The sequence below is a fragment of the Astatotilapia calliptera genome, chromosome 6 (genome assembly GCF_900246225.1).
Source record: "Astatotilapia calliptera chromosome 6, fAstCal1.2, whole genome shotgun sequence".
In the NCBI taxonomy this organism is placed as follows: domain Eukaryota; kingdom Metazoa; phylum Chordata; class Actinopteri; order Cichliformes; family Cichlidae; genus Astatotilapia; species Astatotilapia calliptera.
In genome coordinates, this window is record NC_039307.1 from 9,347,668 (window position 1) to 9,367,543 (window position 19,876).

At 38.1% G+C, this 19,876-nt stretch overlaps 2 protein-coding genes across 2 annotated transcripts; both read left to right on the plus strand.

Annotated features, from left to right (window-relative positions):
- The first annotated feature begins 2,497 nt into the window (after positions 1-2,497).
- cenpk (centromere protein K) lies at positions 2,498-9,714 on the plus strand. The gene is made up of 10 exons (XM_026170105.1): positions 2,498-2,603; positions 2,837-2,926; positions 3,665-3,721; positions 5,417-5,480; positions 5,604-5,650; positions 5,735-5,817; positions 5,984-6,082; positions 6,738-6,873; positions 6,954-7,007; positions 9,072-9,714. Exons 1-10 carry the CDS (start codon positions 2,601-2,603, stop codon positions 9,225-9,227), a joined length of 789 nt encoding a protein of 262 aa, XP_026025890.1. The 5' UTR covers positions 2,498-2,600; the 3' UTR covers positions 9,228-9,714.
- Positions 9,715-11,777: 2,063 nt separating this feature from the next.
- Positions 11,778-19,784, plus strand: LOC113023759 (stromal membrane-associated protein 1-like). The gene is made up of 10 exons (XM_026170106.1): positions 11,778-12,086; positions 12,542-12,675; positions 13,695-13,780; positions 13,896-13,971; positions 14,161-14,223; positions 14,347-14,422; positions 16,210-16,337; positions 17,093-17,309; positions 17,936-18,273; positions 18,952-19,784. The coding sequence occupies exons 1-10, from the start codon at positions 11,969-11,971 to the stop codon at positions 19,084-19,086; spliced, it is 1,371 nt and encodes a 456-aa protein (XP_026025891.1). The 5' UTR covers positions 11,778-11,968; the 3' UTR covers positions 19,087-19,784.
- Positions 19,785-19,876: the final 92 nt, after the last annotated feature.

The window sequence follows — 19,876 nt, forward strand, 5'->3', positions numbered from 1 at the left end:
ATATGAGGTCAAAATACATTTGGGTGAACAAAAAGGAAAACAAAAGCAAAACAAACAAACTTACTATCCATACCGTTACATGCCAATTTAAGCCATCCTTTAAAAAAAAGTGTAGCTGATGACAAGCTACAAGCTGCAGCCAGCTCCAGCTTAGCTTCTGAGACAAACAGAGACACCTGCTGGTGTCAACGGGATAGTGACCTGCACTTCACTGAGCAGCAAACCAGCCATGCTGTGTGTAATGTGTCTGTGTGTGTATGAAAGAGTGTGTGTATGAGAGTGGTTGTATATTATAAAGCTGCAACTGAATTATCAAATATGATACATATTTTTAGATTGCTTTATTTGAACGATCAATATCAGGCTGGTGGAACAGTTCGTACAAGACTGGTAATGAAAACATAAAATTAGAGGTGGAATGTAATCGTAATGGTAAACAGTATGTAAAAAGACATAAAGCAAGATTTAAAAGGAAGCAGATATTGAGTATGTAACCTCCATCGTCCTTAAGAAAATTGTGTTGTTTTTTTAAAAATAAAATAAATAACTAATAACATAAAAATAGTAATTTCTTGATTAGATGAGTATGAATTTAATAACTTGATTCCTACATCTTATTGACTCTTTTTCATTTCTCTAAGCCTTTCTTTCAGTGAATATCTCTTATCAGACTTACTAAAGAGCTAATGATGCCATATTGAGGATAATAACAGATTTCTTGTTTTACTTCGTACACTTGCATGAAATCATCCTCATTTCCTGCAGTCTTACTACATCTTCACCTTGTAAAAATCCATCTAATGAGTTTCTACCCTGACATGCTCTTGGAATAATGAATGATATTAATACTACACACGCCTTGCGTGTTGAAAGAATGAGTGTTGATCTTTTAATATTTTCAAAATAGAAATACCTCAGGTATAAGTCATTCTTTCAAATGCATACATAAAGTGAAAATCCACAAGTGTAGCACTCAAGTATAACAAGTATGGTTGTGGGTTAATGAATGGTATTCGTACTAATTGGGCAGGTCAAGCGGTGCTTAAGTAAAAGTCAAGATATGAACCTATGAAAAGTGCTAACTGTCATATTTAAATTGTATAATACTGGATATTTTATGTAGTGTGAACTTGGGTATTTTAGACCACGTGCAATAATTCAACATTGCATGTGAATAACATTAAACCTTTGGTTTCATCAAAAATGTAACAATCACCTCATCCTCATCCTCTCACTACACACAGACTGTATTTCTTGGCCTTTCACAACCAGACATGCTTTCTGTTGTTTTCTTGTTACTATGCTGTAATGACTAGTTTCACGCTACTTTACCACGGCATTTTTCAACTTCTTTATCACCATTTGTTTTTCAGCCTCTCTCTTTTCAGTGTCTGTGATCTCATGTGTATATGACTATTTTCACGTGTACATGTTAGTTAGTGTTTGTATGCACATAAGAACATAATCGAGCACATGTGAACACACATCACATATATAAACACATTTAGAATAATGAAAAATATATTTACTATATATGAAATAAATGAAAATATTAAAATAGTATTAAATACATTAATAATATAAACACATTTATTAAGAGGAACCATTAGAATATCTGATAAACACAACTGTTCTAACATATATAGGTAAGTTCGGCAGTTAGAGTAACTAAAAATGCTTTTTCATAAACATTTAGTTTGTTTTTCAATATGTCAGCATTTTATCTGACATTAGAACTGAGATTATAAATGATTATGTATGTATATATATATATATATATATATATATATATATATATATATATATATATATATATATATATATATAGTAAAATTTCACGTGTCAGGCCTGTTACCGTGCAGTTTTATGAACTATATTCAACATCAGGTACTGCCATTGCCCATCTTAGCAATCTCTATATACTCATTATGAACAAATGCTAAACATCAACTCCTGTGGCAAGAGTTCTGAGACAATCAACACTTAAACAGCCCATTGTATCTAACGGTCTAATCTGTTTTTTCTGAGTTGATCATACATAATCGTGTCAGCGTCCCAGTGGCAATTTGATGTTGTCACTGAGAAGGAGTTACGGTAATAAAATAAGTAAGCAATAAATAAGCGTCTATCTAAATGTTTTCCCTCTAAAATATGTGGCCCTCCTTTGGGACACGTTTAATCAATAATTAACCTTTTTTTTTTAAAATTTATTTGAATTCGTCATTATTCAATACTTTGTTTTTTAACTAATTTTACCATATAATTTATTTTTGCTTTGGTTGATAGTCTGTAGGGTTTAGACTTTTTATGTATTTTTTTCTATTAAAGAGGGAAAAACAGCCCCTCGGTGTTCATGGCTCTGTAAAGATGTTTCAGTACTTACCCTTGCTTTCATGTGGGAAGACGGATACCTGGTGGGATCTAAAACTATGCAAAAACTCGTTTACAAACGTTTTAACAAGCTTGCGCATTTTAGCGCAACAATGGCGCTCACCAACATCCTCTCTGTCGCGAATGATACGTCATCAAAGTTGGCGGTATTTTGAAAAGCGAGTAGCGTCTAGTGTTGTGGTCCGTGAAGTAGGGAACTGTTGTTAAACATGGTAAGACTGATCGTCGTCTAAAAAAAACTCTCGTCATTTACACGTGCTTAATATAACGCACGATATTATATAATGTTTACATGCCTTGCTAACGTGTGTTTACGTACATTCAACTTTTCACCTTAGCCTGTAGCTAACAAGCTCTAGAAGAAATTGTACCTACTTGCACCGCTCCAGTTTTTCTTTAGATTAAAACGTACACGAATATGCGTCTTTGTTGTTTACGTGTTCAGGCAGACGGCCGGGCAGCAGCGCAGCTGTCAGAGGCCGCCCAATCTGAGCTGCTGGACATTTGTGAGGAGCAATTTGCGCAGCTGGAAAAGGTACATGTGAATCCAGTGTGTCCAAAAACTTTTTGTCTTACCATACATATTGTTTTGGGGGGATTGGGATAGTATGGAGCCACTGCAACAAGTGGGGTGACCAAGAGGTGGTACAATGTGAGAAATATATTACTGAAGTTGATATGATTTTTTCCCACTTTTATTTTCACACAAATGTTTCTACATAAGATTCAAAAAGTTGATTCTGTTCTTGAAGAAGTCACTTGGATTAGTGATGAAACAGTTCTGCTAAAAACTACATTTTCTTAACTGGTTGACTGAGCATGCATCAAGATATGCAAGTTAAAGTTTTGGCAAAATTTGTTCAGAGTTACTACATTATAATTCAGTACATTTTTCCACTTTCTTGTATAATTAGAAAAATACTATGAATAGAAACTAAATATTTTTTCCATAGTCTTATATGATAGGCCTATGCTCTGTTGTTTAGCTGTTAACACTCTTACCTGTTATTTTTTTTTATCTTAGATTTGGTTCTTTCAGGTAATCATCATTAGGTTTCAGTGTCGATGCATTCAGAGATCTGCAACTTTTCTTGAACCACATTTCTTCTGAGAATCAAAATAGTTGACTAGGCTAGTAAACTAGAACCAACCAAAATCTGACCACATCACATATGTAAATATGTTTTTAAAATGTGTAGATACTTTATCTCTAGCCCCTTGTCACACACTTTGTGATAAATGGGTAAAATGATAAACTGTGTTTGTCTTACAGCTTCAGAATGAGATTATACTGTGTGAACCAGATTTTTGTGAGAATCCTCAAGAACAGGTGAGATGATTGTTTCCAAATGTTCACTTGTTCATTGCTTTCGCTGCTTTAACCTCCTAAGATCCAACCTCTTTCTCTTTGCTATTTGGGCTGATTGGGACCTGATGAATGTAAAAACAAAGAATTATCTTTTTACCTGATTTTCTCTGCAAGGACCTGATATCCACATATGAGGACGTTCAAATTAAATTTCAATAGGACGGTGGCAATATAATGTCCTCGTAAGTGGACATCAGGCCCTTGTAGAGCAAAATTTAGAATTGTGGTCTAGACAACCGAAAATGTGATGTCCACATATGTGGACGCCAGGTCCTAGGAGGTTAATGTTACAGAAAAAATGTGGAAATCCTTAATTTTAAATATCTGAGAAAATTCATATCTTTTTTAACATGGTTTTTAACATTTGTCAGGTTTTTTTTAATGTGGTAGAAAATAACTGTAAGAAAAAAAAAGTATATACTCCATCACAGACCCGATATGTGAGTAATTCCAGTTTGTTACCTGAATGATGCATAAACATTACAATTTTCACCAGATAAACCATGCTAATCTCCATAGTAATACTCTTGCCTACTTTATTTAGGCTCCAGTAGCTTCTGATTCTCCTAATAGCCTGATGTCCGTGTATTAGGAACAATTAGGAGCTTTTGGCTCGTAGTTGGTATTGTAAATTGGAACTGTGATAAAGTATTGCAAACTCTCTTTTGTTGCGGTTTTGGTCTGAGTTTGTTACACCTCTGGCATTTCTTTACGTGTGTGCTGATTAATTGGATGATGGTTACGTCAGTGGGTTCCTTTGGCCTATCAGCAAATAAAATATCTTAATCAATTGCAGCCATTACATTACAGCATCAAATTTGTCTTTGTACGCGTTCATTCAAAGAGGTTTCTTTATTTTCCCAACACAAACAAGAAAATGAACAACAAAAACTAAATAATAGAAAATGCCAACAAAACACTGGATTAATCATCAGCCATACTGCAAATTTCAAGCAGCTACCAGCCCAGAATTTCACAATCTTTGCATCATTAATATTAACATCTTTTACATGTATCATGGTTACAGGACATATGAATTTTGCATAAAATGACTTAATGAAGAGGCCAAGATGGCACTTTTGGTTTCCGTTGATGCTCAAAATTAGCATTAATCATAAACATGTTGTATGTGAAAGGTGTTTACAGAGGCAAGATACGTTACAAAAAGAGCAATTAGTTTTAATAGTTTGTATAGTCATAAACAGCTCATTAGTGCTATTCAAGCAGTAAAAAAATGTAAACATTGTGAGCATCAGCAGTGGCAACACTAAAAGGAACAGCTGAGTGTGCTTTAAATGGTGAGGTTAGAGACTCCAGCTGGCAATAACATAGCATTTCATGCCTGGTCAAATGCACCCTTGGCTCCATAGTGTAGTAGTTTACACATTTGCTTAACAAGCAAAAAATCCCATGCTTGATCCCAGGAGGAGATGCACATCTCTTTGGAGTTGCGTCAGGATGGGCATCCGGTGTAAAAACCTGCCAGATTAAATATTTGTAGAGCTTCCTGCTGTGCCGACTCATTGTAAATCAGGGAGCAACCAAGAGTAGCTGCTGATAAAGTGAGTTTTGTGTTTGTTTGTTTTGATGTCAGACAGCTTCACTGTGGCTCATCATTGTAATTTCTATTCCTCGTGACTGTTTTTCCTTCTATAGTCAGTAAAAAGACTGATTGCAACAGAAGCTGAGCTGAAGCAGTGGTCGACAGTGGAACCACAATGTAAGTTATCAGTTCTGGTCAACTGGTGATTTCAGGTTTCTAAAAAAAAAAAAAAAGATATAAATCATAAATGTTGTGTACTTTATCTTTTAATACAATTGACCTTTTTTATTTTTCATGCAGTGCTGGCAGAAAATTCTGAGATTTTGCTCGAAGCAGGAAAAGAAGAGGTGTGGTTAAGTTAAACAGTGAACTATTGCTTTTGCTCATTTACATGCATCACTCACTTTATGCAATCTTTACTTTTTCCATAGATGCACAAGCTGTGCTCTGAACTTGAGATGGTTGCTTCCTGTTTTGAAGCCAAAAGAGACAAACTGAAAGAGACTAAGGAACTGTATGTAACCCTTTTGTTACACTGTACATATTACATTATTTACTGTCCTTCTTCTGGTTTTATGGATGCCTTTCAGGATTGGATGAAGGAGACCATCCAGAGACTTTCCCTTTGCTATACTTTGTGTATAGTTGTGAAAATGTGATGCTTGTGTGTTTGTTGTTAGTGAGCTAAAATGGCTGGAGGAGAAGAAACAGGTGCTGGCTGCTGCCAGTGGTCACAGTGAACGACTTCAAATTGAAAAGGAGAAGTTGTCAGAACATACGTGAGTAGGATGGCAGCGTCACACTAAACCAAAAGGGATCAGGTGTTTATTTACACAGAATAGAGCAGAAAACAGAAATGCTTCAAGGGTAATATAAATTAATTCAGTTGAATTAAATTTTATTTATACAGCGCCAAATCACAACAGCAGTCGCCTCAAAGTGCTTTATATTATAAGGTAGACCCTACACTAATACATACAGAAAAAAACCCAACAATCGTATGACCCCCTATGAGCAAGCACTTTGGCGACAGTGAGAAGGAAAAACTCCCTTTTAACAGGAAGAAACCTCCGGCAGAACCAGGCTCGGGGAGGGGCGGGGCCATCTGCTGCAACCGGTTGGGGTGAGAGAAGGAAAACAGGAAAAAAAGGCATGCTGTGGAAGAGAGCCAGAGGTTAATAACAAGTATGATTCATTGCAGAGAGGTCTATTAACACATAGTGAGTGAGAAAGGTGACTGAAAAGGAAATGCTCAATGCATCATGGGAATCTCCCAGCATCCTACGTCTATTGCAGCATAACTAAGAGAGCATTCAGGATCACCTGATCCAGCCCTAACTATATGCTTTAGCAAAAAGGAAAGTTTTAAGCCTAATCTTAAAAGTAGAAAAATAAATCTATAAACTTGTTGATGCATGTGCATGCATTCTTCAGGATACTGCAGGACATCAAGGAAAAAATACAGAAAATGAAGGTCTACCAGGAAAGGCTGATGGAGAGCTTGGCATACATCCTGGAGAAGCACGTTCCTCTCCCTCAGGAGGATTCCAGTACAAACAAGAAGAAGAAGGTGTAGATTATGGCTTTGCATGTGAAAAGTGCCTTATTATGAATTCATTGCACCTTACAGTCTTTTATCTTAATTTTCAGAACGTTCCTCATGAGATTCATGAAAACTTGATTTCACTCAATGAAATTCTGGAGGTGAGTTTTTTCATACAAAAAAACGAACTGTTTAACCCGAGTTTTTTTTATGTAATCAAAAAAAATCTCAGTATTTGGCTTTGGACAGGTAGGTGAATGAAACAGGTGATGAGGTTTGATATTGAGGAGAGAAATGTGAAAGGAAAGATGGACCGCATAGAGGCCCCCTGTGTTGGTGTCAGGAGAGAATGTAGCTTGGCAGCATTGGATGGTAGTCTGTATGATGACTTTGGGCATGAAGAAGAGGAAGCGAGTGAAGGGAAGTTGAAGAAGGAAGAATGTTGTGGAGAGTGCAGGAAGAGGTTGAGGCAGGCTGTCAGTGGTACGGAAGTGTTGCCAGATGGCTGGCAAAGTAGAGCTAATGTTCTGGGGGAAACTGCCCAAAGGGTATCCTGGACAGAAGAAAAAGGACAAGGACACTTGGTTTTGGAAGGAGGAAGTAAAAAAAATCTGTTCAAATGCAGAGGTTAGCAAAGAAAAAGTGGGATAGTCTGGGAGATGAAGAAAATGGATGAGTGCTGGGAGGTTAGCAATGAGAGAAGTGGCAAAGTACAAGGCTTGAGTTATATGTGAGGCTGGACACTAAGAAAGGTGAAAATGACTTGTATGAAGCATGTGATGTGATATGTAAGACGTTATCACAGAAATGGAAATGTGCTAACAAGTGAAGAGAGTGTGGTGAGCGCCTGAAGGAGCTCATGAATGAAGAAAATGAGAAAACACAATCCTGAAGAGTAAGAGGATCCCTGAGGAATGAAGTACAGATTTTCAAGTACAAGGGTGATGTGCATCTCTGTAGCAATTATAGAGGGATAAAGTTGATGAGGCATACCTTGAAGATATGGGAAAGTGTTTTCGAAACTAGGTTGAGAAGAGAGGAGATGATTGGTGAGCAGCAGCATGGCTCCTTGCCCAGACATAGCACTACAGAGTCAATGTTTGCTTTTATAGTATTAATGGAGAAATATTGAAGGTCGAAAGGAGTTGTACTGTGTGTTTGTATATCTACAAACAGGGTATGATAGGGTGCCAAGAGAGGAAGTGTGGTACAGCATGAGGAAGTCATGCTGTACCACACATGTACCAGACATGTACGATAACAGCCAGACCTTGGTGAGGTGTGCGGTAGGAGTGGAAGATGAGTTCAAGGTGGGGTGAATTACATTAGGGAATGGAGTAGTAAAACATTGATCAGGAAAAAAACCCTAAATTTTCATCCCAATATTTGAAATACTTCTGTTTTGAAGATAGCTTCACACATAGTGTTTCCTTTTTTTCACATCAGCCACTGACACTTTTGTATGTGACTGAAAAGTATCCTAGATATTGAGATAAATAATAGATTTTGCTGAAGATAATTTAATTATCTCTGATAAACCCCCCCAGTTATCAACCTCTAGGAAAGAGCTGGCACTCCACCAACAGATATTTGACCTATTATAGAATAAATATGTGTTTAATTATTAACAGCTGCATATTTCTTATGTCGACAAGTCACATATAAATTAGCCCTACGTTTGTTGGCTGTGGTGGAACTGGAAATTATAAAAACCCATTGTTAATGTTACATTTTCTATAGAGATGCTGTTTAAGGCCCTATTTTAACCACACAAGTGCAAAGAAAGCAGCAGGTCTGACGCATGTGGACTGTGTGGGTGTGTCATGTTGCTTTTGTTTATCAAAGTAAAAGGACAAAAAGGCTGACGTAAGTGCTATAAAAGCGAGAGTGTAGTGATTAATCGATTCACAGTAATGATCACCCATGGCAGCAAAAGCTGATGTGTACCAAAAGGCATGATATCAACTTAACCTTTAGACCTGAGGGCAGCTTTTATGATTTTTTTTTTTTTTTTTTTTTTTAACTTGTTCTGTGATTGAATGTTTCTGTTCTTGATAATCATGTAAATATCCTATATTTTTGTTAGTGGCCATCACCTATTCCTTCAATAAGTAAAGGAAGTAAAGGCAAAATAAAACTCTAAACTTATAAAACTGTTTAAACTTGTACCTTTACTGCAAATATGCTTCAGCCTGGTCTTTATCTCCCTTTTTATAAACCTGCAGATTCTCATGAACAAGGCTCTGAACACACCACACGACCCCTATGTGGCGATAGATGACACATTCTGGCCACCGTATGTAGAAATGCTGCTCCGTTATGGAATTGCAGTGAGACACCATGAGAATAACTTTAAGCTCCGCTTGGAAACCTTTTTCTGAAGCACTGGTGCATTAAAAATCTAAAGCACTCTGCTGAAACTGAGTCTGCTTGTGCAGGGAAACCATTATGCATGTTTTTGTAAGCTAGTAGGAAGTCCATGGTGGAGAAACAGTGATGCTAGGGTGTTCCTGAATTTACTAAATGCATGTGTAACATTTCTATGTAGATACTTTTTTATGGTTGTCTATTTAGACTTCTTAAATACTGTTTAGTTAAAATGTCTTGTAAGCGCACCTATTTTTCTAGTTCCATTTTTACATATTCAAATGTTATTCAAATGTATGAGTGTTTTATCCAAAGTATGTGTTTCTAGAAATCCCATGTGTATGTCTGTTTTCATGAGAATTCATATTTATCAGCATAAATTTAAATTAATCTTAATTTTGGTTTCATTTAACTGTTTTCTATTATGTTTGAAAATTAGGAAAATATGTTCAGTAATGGTGTGTGTGTGTGTGTGTGTGTGTGTGTGTGTGTGTGTGTGTGTGTGTGTGTGTGTGTGTGTGTGTGTGTGTGTGTGTGTGTGTGTTATTTTGTTTGTGTTTATACATTTTCTTGTCCATGTTTAATAAATTTGGAAACTTTAGATGTGGTGTTGCTATGTAATTATTGTTCCGAAGAAATTATCTCTGGGTATCTTCATACTGTTGTACGAAAACAACTAGCATAATGTAAATGTTTTAGTGAGGTGATCATTTAATCATGTTTAAAACTATGTTTGTACTTACAAACAATGTACAGAAAATAAAATACGAATTGACAAAGTGAAATCGTGCAGATATTCCACACAATACAGGGAGTGCAGAATTATTAGGCAAATGAGTATTTTGTCCACATCATCCTCTTCATGCATGTTGTCTTACTCCAAGCTGTATAGGCTCGAAAGCCTACTACCAGTTAAGCATATTAGGTGATGTGCAACTCTGTAATGAGAAGGGGTGTAGTCTAATGACATCAACACCCTATATCAGGTGTGCATAATTATTAGGCAACGTCCTTTCCTTTGGCAAAATGGGTCAAATAAGGACTTAACAGGCTCAGAAAAGTCAAAAATAGTGAGATATCTTGCAGAGGGATGCAGCAGTCTCAAAATTGCAAAGCTTCTGAAGCGTGATCATCAAACAATCAAGCGTTTCATTCAAAATAGTCAACAGGGTTGCAAGAAGCGTGTGGAAAAACCAAGGCGCAAAATAACTGCCCATGAACTGAGAAAAGTCAAGCGTGCAGCTGCCAAGATGCCACTTGCCACCAGTTTGGCCATATTTCAGAGCTGCAACATCACTGGAGTGCCCAAAAGCACAAGGTTTGCAATACTCAGAGACATGGCCAAGGTAAGAAAGGCTGAAAGACGACCACCACTGAACAAGACACACAAGCTGAAACGTCAAGACTGGGCCAAGAAATATCTCAAGACTGGTTTTTCTAAGGTTTTATGGACTGATGAAATGAGAGTGAGTCTTGATGGGCCAGATGGATGGGCCCGTGGCTGATTTGGTAAAGGGCAGAGAGCTACAGTCCGACTCAGACGCCAGCAAGGTGGAGGTGGAGTACTGGTTTGGGCTGGTATCATCAAAGATGAGCTTGTGGGGCCTTTTCGGGTTGAGGATGGAGTCAAGCTCAACTCCCAGTCCTACTGCCAGTTTCTGGAAGACACCTTCTTCAAGCAGTGGTACAGTAAGAAGTCTGCATCCTTCAAGAAAAACATGATTTTCATGCAGGACAATGCTCCATCACACGCGTCCAAGTACTCCACAGCGTGGCTGGCAAGAAAGGGTATAAAAGAAGAAAAACTAATGACATGGCCACCTTGTTCACCTGATCTGAACCCCATTGAAAACCTGTGGTCCATCATCAAATGTGAGATTTACAAGGAGGGAAAACAGTACACCTCTCTGAACAGTGTCTGGGAGGCTGTGGTTGCTGCTGCACGCAATGTTGATGGTGAACAGATCAAAACACTGACAGAATCCATGGATGGCAGGCTTTTGAGTGTCCTTGCAAAGAAAGGTGGCTATATTGGTCGCTGATTTGTTTTTGTTTTGTTTTTGAATGTCAGAAATGTATATTTGTGAATGTGGAGATGTTATATTGGTGTCACTGGTAAAAAGAAATAATTGAAATGGGTATATATTTGTTTTTTGTTAAGTTGCCTAATAAGTATGCACAGTAATAGTCACCTGCACACACAGATATCCCCCTAAAATAGCTAAAACTAAAAACAAACTAAAAACTACTTCCAAAAACATTCAGCTTTGATATTAATGAGTTTTTTGGGTTCATTGGGAACATGGTTGTTGTTCAATAATAAAATTATTCCTCAAAAATACAACTTGCCTAATAATTCTGCACTCCCTGTATATGCAATGATCGATGGTTTCAGCTACCAAGTACTTAAAATACTTAGACGGTTTTTGTGTTTATTTTCTTTAATTGCAGAGATTTGTTTAGGGCCTTGCTTTCAAGGCTAAGCTTCCAGTTTCTTGGCGGAAATGTTAAAATTATTTCGTCAGAAATGTTTTGCGTCATTCAACGTCACGCCTCCCATCCAATCCAGTGAGGCCGCCGCGTCAGCTATAGAATACCTGTGGGCGGAGAAGCGATTCCGGTTCCGGGTGTTTTCATATCCCAGTCGGAGGCGATCATACCTCTGATTATGCTATTTTATCGGAAACTTTTCTCGATTGACCACTGAATAAATTAGAATTCTTTTAATTAAGATTGCCCGATCAAAGCCGACAGCATGGCGACACGCTCGGAGAGAGAGAAGGCCCAAAAACTCAACGAACAGCACCAGGCCATCCTGTCCAAAATGCTGAGAGAGGAAGACAACAAGTACTGCGCCGACTGCGAGGCGAAAGGTGTGGTGTTCGTTTTGTCGGCGATTTTATTGTTTAACTGTACAAAGTTAGCAGTTTCACTCAGAATCAAACAGTAACGGTAACTAACAGTATAACATCCGCGCTTCTTAGCTTAGCTTAGCTAACTGGCCCAAGCTAGTCACCTGACATTCTTCCCTTTAAGCTAAACTAAGTGGTTAACCAGCATGCTAACTTCTCTAAAGCTACATAAGCTCCCCACAGGGCTTCTCCCTCGTCGCCGTATGCTTAGTTACCGGGATTTGCAAGCGGTAAACAAACTGTGTCAGGTCTTTCTAAGAAACTTCAGCCAACTTTTTTTTAAATTAGATCATTGACAAAGAATGTAGAACTTGCATCCTACGTTTCAAGTCACAACAAAGACTAGAATGTTTGAGTGTTTCTTCCGGCGTTTTTGTATCTTCACCTCCCAAACTGGGTTTAACTGTCATTAACAGGTCCAAGATGGGCATCCTGGAATCTGGGGGTATTTATCTGCATCCGATGTGCTGGCATCCACAGGAACCTGGGAGTGCACATATCCAGAGTGAAATCAGTCAACCTGGACCAATGGACAACAGAACAAATCCAGGTACTGATTTCTTGTTTTTCCACTTTTCCTGTGTGCATTGCTGAACTGACCTACCGGGCAGTAGCCCTGGGGGCTGAGAGGTCAAGGGACTCTGGGTCTAAGTCCCTCTGGACTGATTTGCTTACTGGCACAACATGAATACAAAAAATGCAAATCAGCTTAAAGGTGTACCATAACTTCTCTACACTGAAAATAAATAAAGCAGAAAATGTAAATGAACACAAGAACTGAATGCATTTCTCCTTTTTTAAATGTGACATTTAAATGTCTTTGCCAAGTATTCCGCTATTGGCTCTCTAATCCTTTTTTATGTACAGTAAGCATAAATATGGTTAGAAACTGTGAAATGTTTTTTTTGATTGGGCATATGTGTTCTCCACTAAATGTAACCTTCCTTGATGGTTCAGAGCTGTTACAATATTGCTGATTTTTCATTTGCACTTCAGGAAACTTGGCCAGACACAAAAACAGGAAATTCTGTTCAGTGGCTAAAGACATAATTTCTTGTCCGTAATGTGGGTCAAGCTTTAATTTTCATTATGCACTGTCATCAGGACTATCAATACCCTTCATTTATGTCATTTAGAATTTACTTTAATAACCACTTTTTAAACTGCAAATTACTGTACAAGTGAACTTGCTGTCATACTAACAACTAGTTGACATTTTAATGACAGCTTCAAAATATCCAGGCTTGTGTTGTTAAATACTTAATTGCCAGGAATATTGAAGAAATATTGGTGTCAAACCTCAGTCAATGACTAAAACCAAAACTGATTGCAGTATTTTTAACCTTAACAATATAAACTATTCAGTCAAACTGCATAAGTTGGCTTATCACCTGGGGGCTATTTTCTCATATCTGAAAAGTGCCACATAAGGTATTGTACACCCATTTTTATCTGTTGTGCCATATTTGTTATGAGCGAACTTATCATGTGTTTAGTCAATTGATTGCCCCAATGAAACACTGTATCCTAACATTATCCATTTTGTTTACATCTTTGTCTTCTCTTCAGAGTATACAGGACATGGGTAATACCAAGGCCAGGCGGCTTTATGAGGCCAACCTTCCAGATAGCTTTAGAAGACCTCAAACAGACCAGTATCCTTCGCTTAGAGTAAATCCACAAATGTAACAAAAAAGTGCCATGCAGCATATGTTTAACCGTTTTTTCCCTTTTCTTGGAGTTACATTTTTCTCTTAACCCTGACCTCAGAGCAGTGGAATTCTTCATCAGGGATAAATATGAGAAGAAGAAATACTACAGCAAGAATGTGACCAATGGCACCAGTGTATGTATCAACTAAACATTTCATGAAATTATTCATTTATTGTACTATTTTCTAAGTTTAGTCTGTTCTTGGAGCAAATGTAACCCACATAATTTCCTTAGTTAATAATAAAGTATTCCGATTCTGATCTAGATCTTCATAATGTTTTGTACTCACTCATTCTTCTTTCTTTTATTCTTTTTTTATCAGCCAAAAGATGGTAAGAAAGAAAGGGAGCCCGACAGAGGAAGCAAGGTGTCATCTTACACCAAGGTAAGTCTCGCATGTATTCCAGTAATAATAAACCTGTCTCAATATGCCCTTTAGCATTGTTTTCTTATCCACACTAAGTTTGTTCTGCTTTTGAATTTTACAACCCTTTCATTTTTTTTAAAGAGTGAAGAGTCCAAGCCAGTTCCCAAAATCAGCCCTGCTAAGACTGCAGAACCCTCTGTGAACCTACTAGGCCTTGGTGAGTGTGAAAATGATTCAAGTTTAGCACCACCGCCAGAGGACATCCTTATTGGGGGATTTAGTGAGAGTAGAATGTGCTGTGGGAAAGTTCTGACTAATATATTGTGTACAGAATTAGGATAATTAATATGTCTGAGTTTATTTGTTTTTATTTTTAAGTATAGATAAGTTTCCAAGGTGATATCTGGATGTAGTACATGACATCTAGCAATCAAAATACACTGTAATTTACACTGTAAAATCACTGTTTATGTGATGGTGATTACCTCTACACTTTGCTCAGCTCTGCATCTTGATGCTGTGGTGTTACCTGAGATTGTTTACTTTTTGGTTCAGCGTTAAAGATTGTCTCCACCCTTAGCTGTGCTATCTTCTCGTTTCAAACATGTGGCTCTGCATGTGTTTACCAAACAATGGAGGAGAGAGAAAGTACCATATTTAAAGGGTTTGGTTGCGTCAACTATCAGCATATCTGTAACACAGCAACTAAACCATCTCACTTGTAAATGATAGATAGCAACACCATTTGGTCTTCTCCGCTGTCTGTATCAACATTGCGCTGACGTCTTTTCAACACGCTGCTGTTACTTGTGGCTGTGATGTTATTTCTGTTGCTTTCAATTTAAAAAACCACTGCAAGGTTTTTGAGTTGAAAAGAGGAAGTGCTTCAGCTGCTGCAGTAGACATGTAACTTCTTGTTTCTACTTTAAATCCTGATGTTTATCTAGAGTATAACTTTTGTTGGATCAGTATTAAGTAAGTGTAGCAGGAAAGAAAGAAGAAGGGGCAACACTGGATTGCACAACATAGATATCTCTGCCATCCTTGCACCAAGTATAGGTTTTCTTTTGGCTTGATTGCTAGATCACTTAAAGTAGGTCTTTTAGTACATGCAAGGTTTTCTGGCATGGATAGATTTTAGCAACTTCTTCCAAAGCGTTATTAACTAAGGCACTTTTTTTTTCTTTTGTAGAATTTTTTTTTCATTTATTAATGCATTTTTGACAACTTTGATTTCTCAAATGGTCAGAAATAAAGGAGAATGCATAAACACAAACATGTTTCCTTTACAGTATGAGGACAAGCTCTGTTTGCATAAATAGTCACTCCCCAAAAGCTCGTTCTGAGCCAAGAGGAACTCTGATGTGAATGGAAATGGAAGTTATGTATATTTTTCTGTCTTAATGTTCAGCTGTTTTGTTTGAACAGTGTGCGCCTTTGTCATCAAATTGTGATATCTTCACATTAGTTCTTGCTTTTAAATTTCTGTACTTTATTTTTTTCAGCATTATAGCTATGATCGGTTTTTGGTTCATAGGAATAATTCATTTTATTAAAGAGGCTTCCTTTATTTACAGTTAAAAGAAGATGCTGTTGTGTTTTTGACTGGCTTAAGGGTTGCTTGCATTATTTGGATATCATGTTTACTGTTATTTTTCTTCTGTGGCTAGTGAGCTAAATGGGCTAAGCTGATTAATTTTTTATTGCGCTAGCTGTTGTTCTCACTGCGTGGGCAGCTTTGTAGCTGTGGGAGGTTTTTACAGTTGAATATTTAAAAAAGAAAAGAAAACATTTTATGAAAGCAGTTCTGTTCACTTTTAACACCCTTTCTATGTCAATTAGCCTGTTCTATAAGGATTATATTCCTGAACTTTAAATAAAGATCTTTTAATTAATGCAGACCACAATCAGGAAATGGTCAGTGGGTAGTGGGAACTATTATTTCCTGATGTATTTTTTTTAAGTTCCACCTGTAAAACAAATTTTTCCTTCTTTCTGTCACAGACGCACCAGCAGCTGCATCAGCTAACAACGGTAGCACAAGCACAAGCCAGAATAATGACCTGGATATATTCGGCCCCATGGTCTCCAATCCCCTGCCCTCATCCACATCCACAGCTCAGTTTTCTCAGGTAAAATTGAGAAAGCATTTCCCAGTTCAGATTTAAATCCAAATTCCGATTATTGCTCAGCAGGGCTTAACAGTCACTGTTGCCTGGTTGTAAAATTGAAATTAAATGTGCAGTAAAAAATAAAAAGGCAAATGATAACCATCAGCGTCAATAGCCCGCATGACAGTATCACCAGTGCTGAGAGACAGTGAGTTTAAATGAAAGAGAGGCAGAAACACACTTCAGAATATGAATGCAGTAAATCAGGCACTCTTGACTTAACATTGAAATGGGGCTTAATGCAGTGTTTACTTTTATTATCACTGCATTCATTAATTTTGATTAATCAAAGAATTTATCAGTTAGGTATAAAATTTAAATATATTAATACTTTGTCAATTTAATCAATAATTCTCTTTTGTTACCTATATTATAGAGATAAAGCCTTCAGGGGGTGTCGGCTACTAACATCTCACTAATAGATCACAGCTGAATCAGAGTAATCATGCAGGATAGGCCCATTTTGTATTTATGATCTACATTTATACATAGCTAAAAGAGGCCCCCCAACAAGACCGCCCAAACAGTACTGTTATTGAAGGATCTACTGCTGTTTGTTAATGGTAGTTGTCTGCTAATTTGTAAATTTTGTTTAGTTGCGTTTGTACAGCACACAATAAAACCGTGTGAGCCATAGATTTGTCACAAAAATGGGTGCTTTTTTTGTCATCGGACTTTAAATCTTCTAAACATCTCAATCTCTTTCCTGCCTCCAGGTGAGCTCCAATAACTCGGCAAGCACTCCGACACAAGCTCCAGCACCTGGAGTGTCAGGAGGAGTAGCCAACTCAGGGTCATTACAGGGAGACCTCGACCTGTTTAGTGAGAGCAGTAGCACCACTAAAGCTGATGACGCAGCCAAGAAGCCCCTGTCCAAGGACTCCATCTTGTCTCTGTATGGGACTAACAGCATGTCCCAGCAGCCCCCCACCGGTAAGGATTTACACACAAACTGAAATAACACCAGTGCCATATTGTAAATTCAACCCTGTTACGAAGAAAAATCTATTTTATGTAGAAACAGTCATGCTTAAAACTTTAACCACAACTCTTTTTGACCTATGAGTCCTTTTAGTTTTTATTGGATTAATTAGTCTACATTGACAGCTTTCGTTTTGTCACCTAATAGATGCAATTCTTTCCCTGCCATTGATGAGCTAGAAGATGCAGAAACCCTGGATTCTTATTTGTTATTTAAATGCAATGCAGTATTTTAAGGTCATTGATCCACTGAATTGAAAATAAACTGGTTCTTATTTTTTTGTAAACTGCCTCCTTTTCCCTGCAGTACCTTAGCAACACACCAGAGGGCCACAGCCCACACTTTGGGAACCACTGCCCTTGACTAATACTTTGCTTGTTAAAGTAATGCAAATGTGGTGACATCACATGATCCACAAGGAACAAGTAGATACCTGTATTTTGCAGCTCAGTCTCACAGAGCTTTGCTGACTTATTTTCCTGCTTAACAGACTCCTTAAAACACACAAGCAAGTTTTCAAAACAGACCCATACCTCAAAAACTAACTTGTTTTTTTTATGTTCTTGCCTCCTCTCAGCTGGCATGTTCATGGGCCCCTCTCAGATGCAGTTTCCTGTCCAGGCAGCAGCTGGTTACCAGGCCTTCCCTGGTATGGGTACAGCCATGCCACCCACTACTGTCATGGGTGCCATGATGGCTCAGAGCGGTGCACCCATGATGGGGCCCAGTCCAGGAATGATGGTTGGGATGACGATGCCTAATGGCTTCATGGGGAACGCGCAAGCCACCGGTATGATGGGCATGGCCCCCAGAATGATGGGACCACAGGGTGGTGCAATGCCTACAGGCATGATGCCTGCTCAGGGCATGTATGCCATCCAGCCTGGCCAGCAGGCTCAGTGGAACATGGGTCAGGTAAGGAAATAGCTTCGCTGTACTGCAGCATTGTGTGAGGTTATTTAACAAGAGACCTCATGTTAAGACTTGTGCTACTGGTTTCAAGTATGTCACAGTCACAGGAGACTTTTTTTTCTCAAATGTGACCACACCCAGAAGAGTTGGTGCATTGCACAATAGTCCATTGTGAAGCCCTCTACTGTACACTTTGTAGAGATGGAGCATCCAGTATTCACTAGATGGCAGCACAAGCATGCAGCAGATTTGTAACTATGCACTAAATCCCTAATATATACTGTAAGTAGTTTAATTGTAAGTGTGGACACTCAAATTGAAGATGAACTTAAAGCAATCTGTACACATGCTATAAAAATTGCATGCTGTCTGTACACAATTATTTCCCATAATGCAGTGTACGCAGAAATTGTAGGAGCTGCTCACAGCTGTAAAGACTAATCTATTATTAGCATAAAACATTACATTATTTAGAGTTTTATTACAGTTAGCACGCAGGGTGGAATTGGGACACAGTCAGAACTTCAGTAATGAACTACTAGCGGGTGGATGGGTAGTAGTATAATGTTGTCCCAGTTAATCTTCAGTGACTATTTCTAATCCAGGCAAGGTGTGGTAATAAGTCAGATGTAGGTGATCCTGCTCTAGTGTTACTCACACTAACCTCTGTAACATCCCCAGGTGAACCAGCAGATGTCAGGGCTGACTCTGAATGGTGCGGGTGGTCAGATGGCCTTTGGTCAACCTCCGTCAGCTATGGGCGGGTGGGCTCCCACTGGTTCTGGCCAGACTCTGAGCACACAGCTATGGAAGTGAGCCTTCATGCGGGTCGGTGGTTGGGCAGAGTAAAAGTCGAGGTTGCAGGATGTGCTTCTCCATACCTCACTATGAACTGATGCCCATTTCGATCACAGACCAGCCTTCAGAACATGAAAATTGTATCTCTTTTTTTTTTTTCTCTCCTTCTCCCTTTTCTGTCTCTCTTTCTCTCTATTGTGTGAGTGAATTGGGAGTCATACAGGATTACAGCCTGGCAGTTTCTGCCTGTCGTATGGTTTTTGATCATAACTTTTATTTTCCTTTTTTGGAAAAAATGACAAGAAAACAACAGTCCCATCATCAACATCGACATATCAGAAAAGCTGCAGGACCAGTTAAACAAGCTTTTATTGTATCACTGTATCATTATAAGATTATAGAACATTTAAATGAATAGTATTTAAAGGGAGAAGGGTATGACTATGAGGTCAGTTGACACTGCTCCCAGATGTACAGCGCTGTATAACCTTCTTTTAAAGTACTTGGTGGTTCCCCTATAAAATTAAAGTGATAATAAATAATTTCCTTTTACGTGTGTTCTGTAAAACAGATGTCAAAGTTTTTTTTTATGTCTCAAATTGGTGAAATGTAATTGTTGCAGGGACACACCCACTTTTATTTCTCTCATTTGTCTAACATTCGATCTAGTTCTGCTGTGGCCCTAAAAATAAACACAGTGAACTTAATAATCTTCACAACATGTACACTGGATGCATTCTTGTTAGCGGACTCACACAAAGCACTTTGGCCTTGTACATAGATGAAGCACGAGACTCCCTCTTCACAA

Coding starts and splice junctions, on each gene's coding strand:
- cenpk (XM_026170105.1), top strand. Junction 2,927..3,664: donor AATTTGCGCAGCTGGAAAAG/GTACATGTGAAT, acceptor TTTGTCTTACAG/CTTCAGAATGAGATTATACT. Junction 5,651..5,734: donor TCGAAGCAGGAAAAGAAGAG/GTGTGGTTAAGT, acceptor CTTTTTCCATAG/ATGCACAAGCTGTGCTCTGA.
- LOC113023759 (XM_026170106.1), top strand. CDS start 11,969: ATGGCGACACGCTCGGAGAGAGAGAAGGCCCAAAAACTCAACGAACAG. Junction 17,310..17,935: donor GTCCCAGCAGCCCCCCACCG/GTAAGGATTTAC, acceptor GCCTCCTCTCAG/CTGGCATGTTCATGGGCCCC. Junction 18,274..18,951: donor CTCAGTGGAACATGGGTCAG/GTAAGGAAATAG, acceptor TAACATCCCCAG/GTGAACCAGCAGATGTCAGG.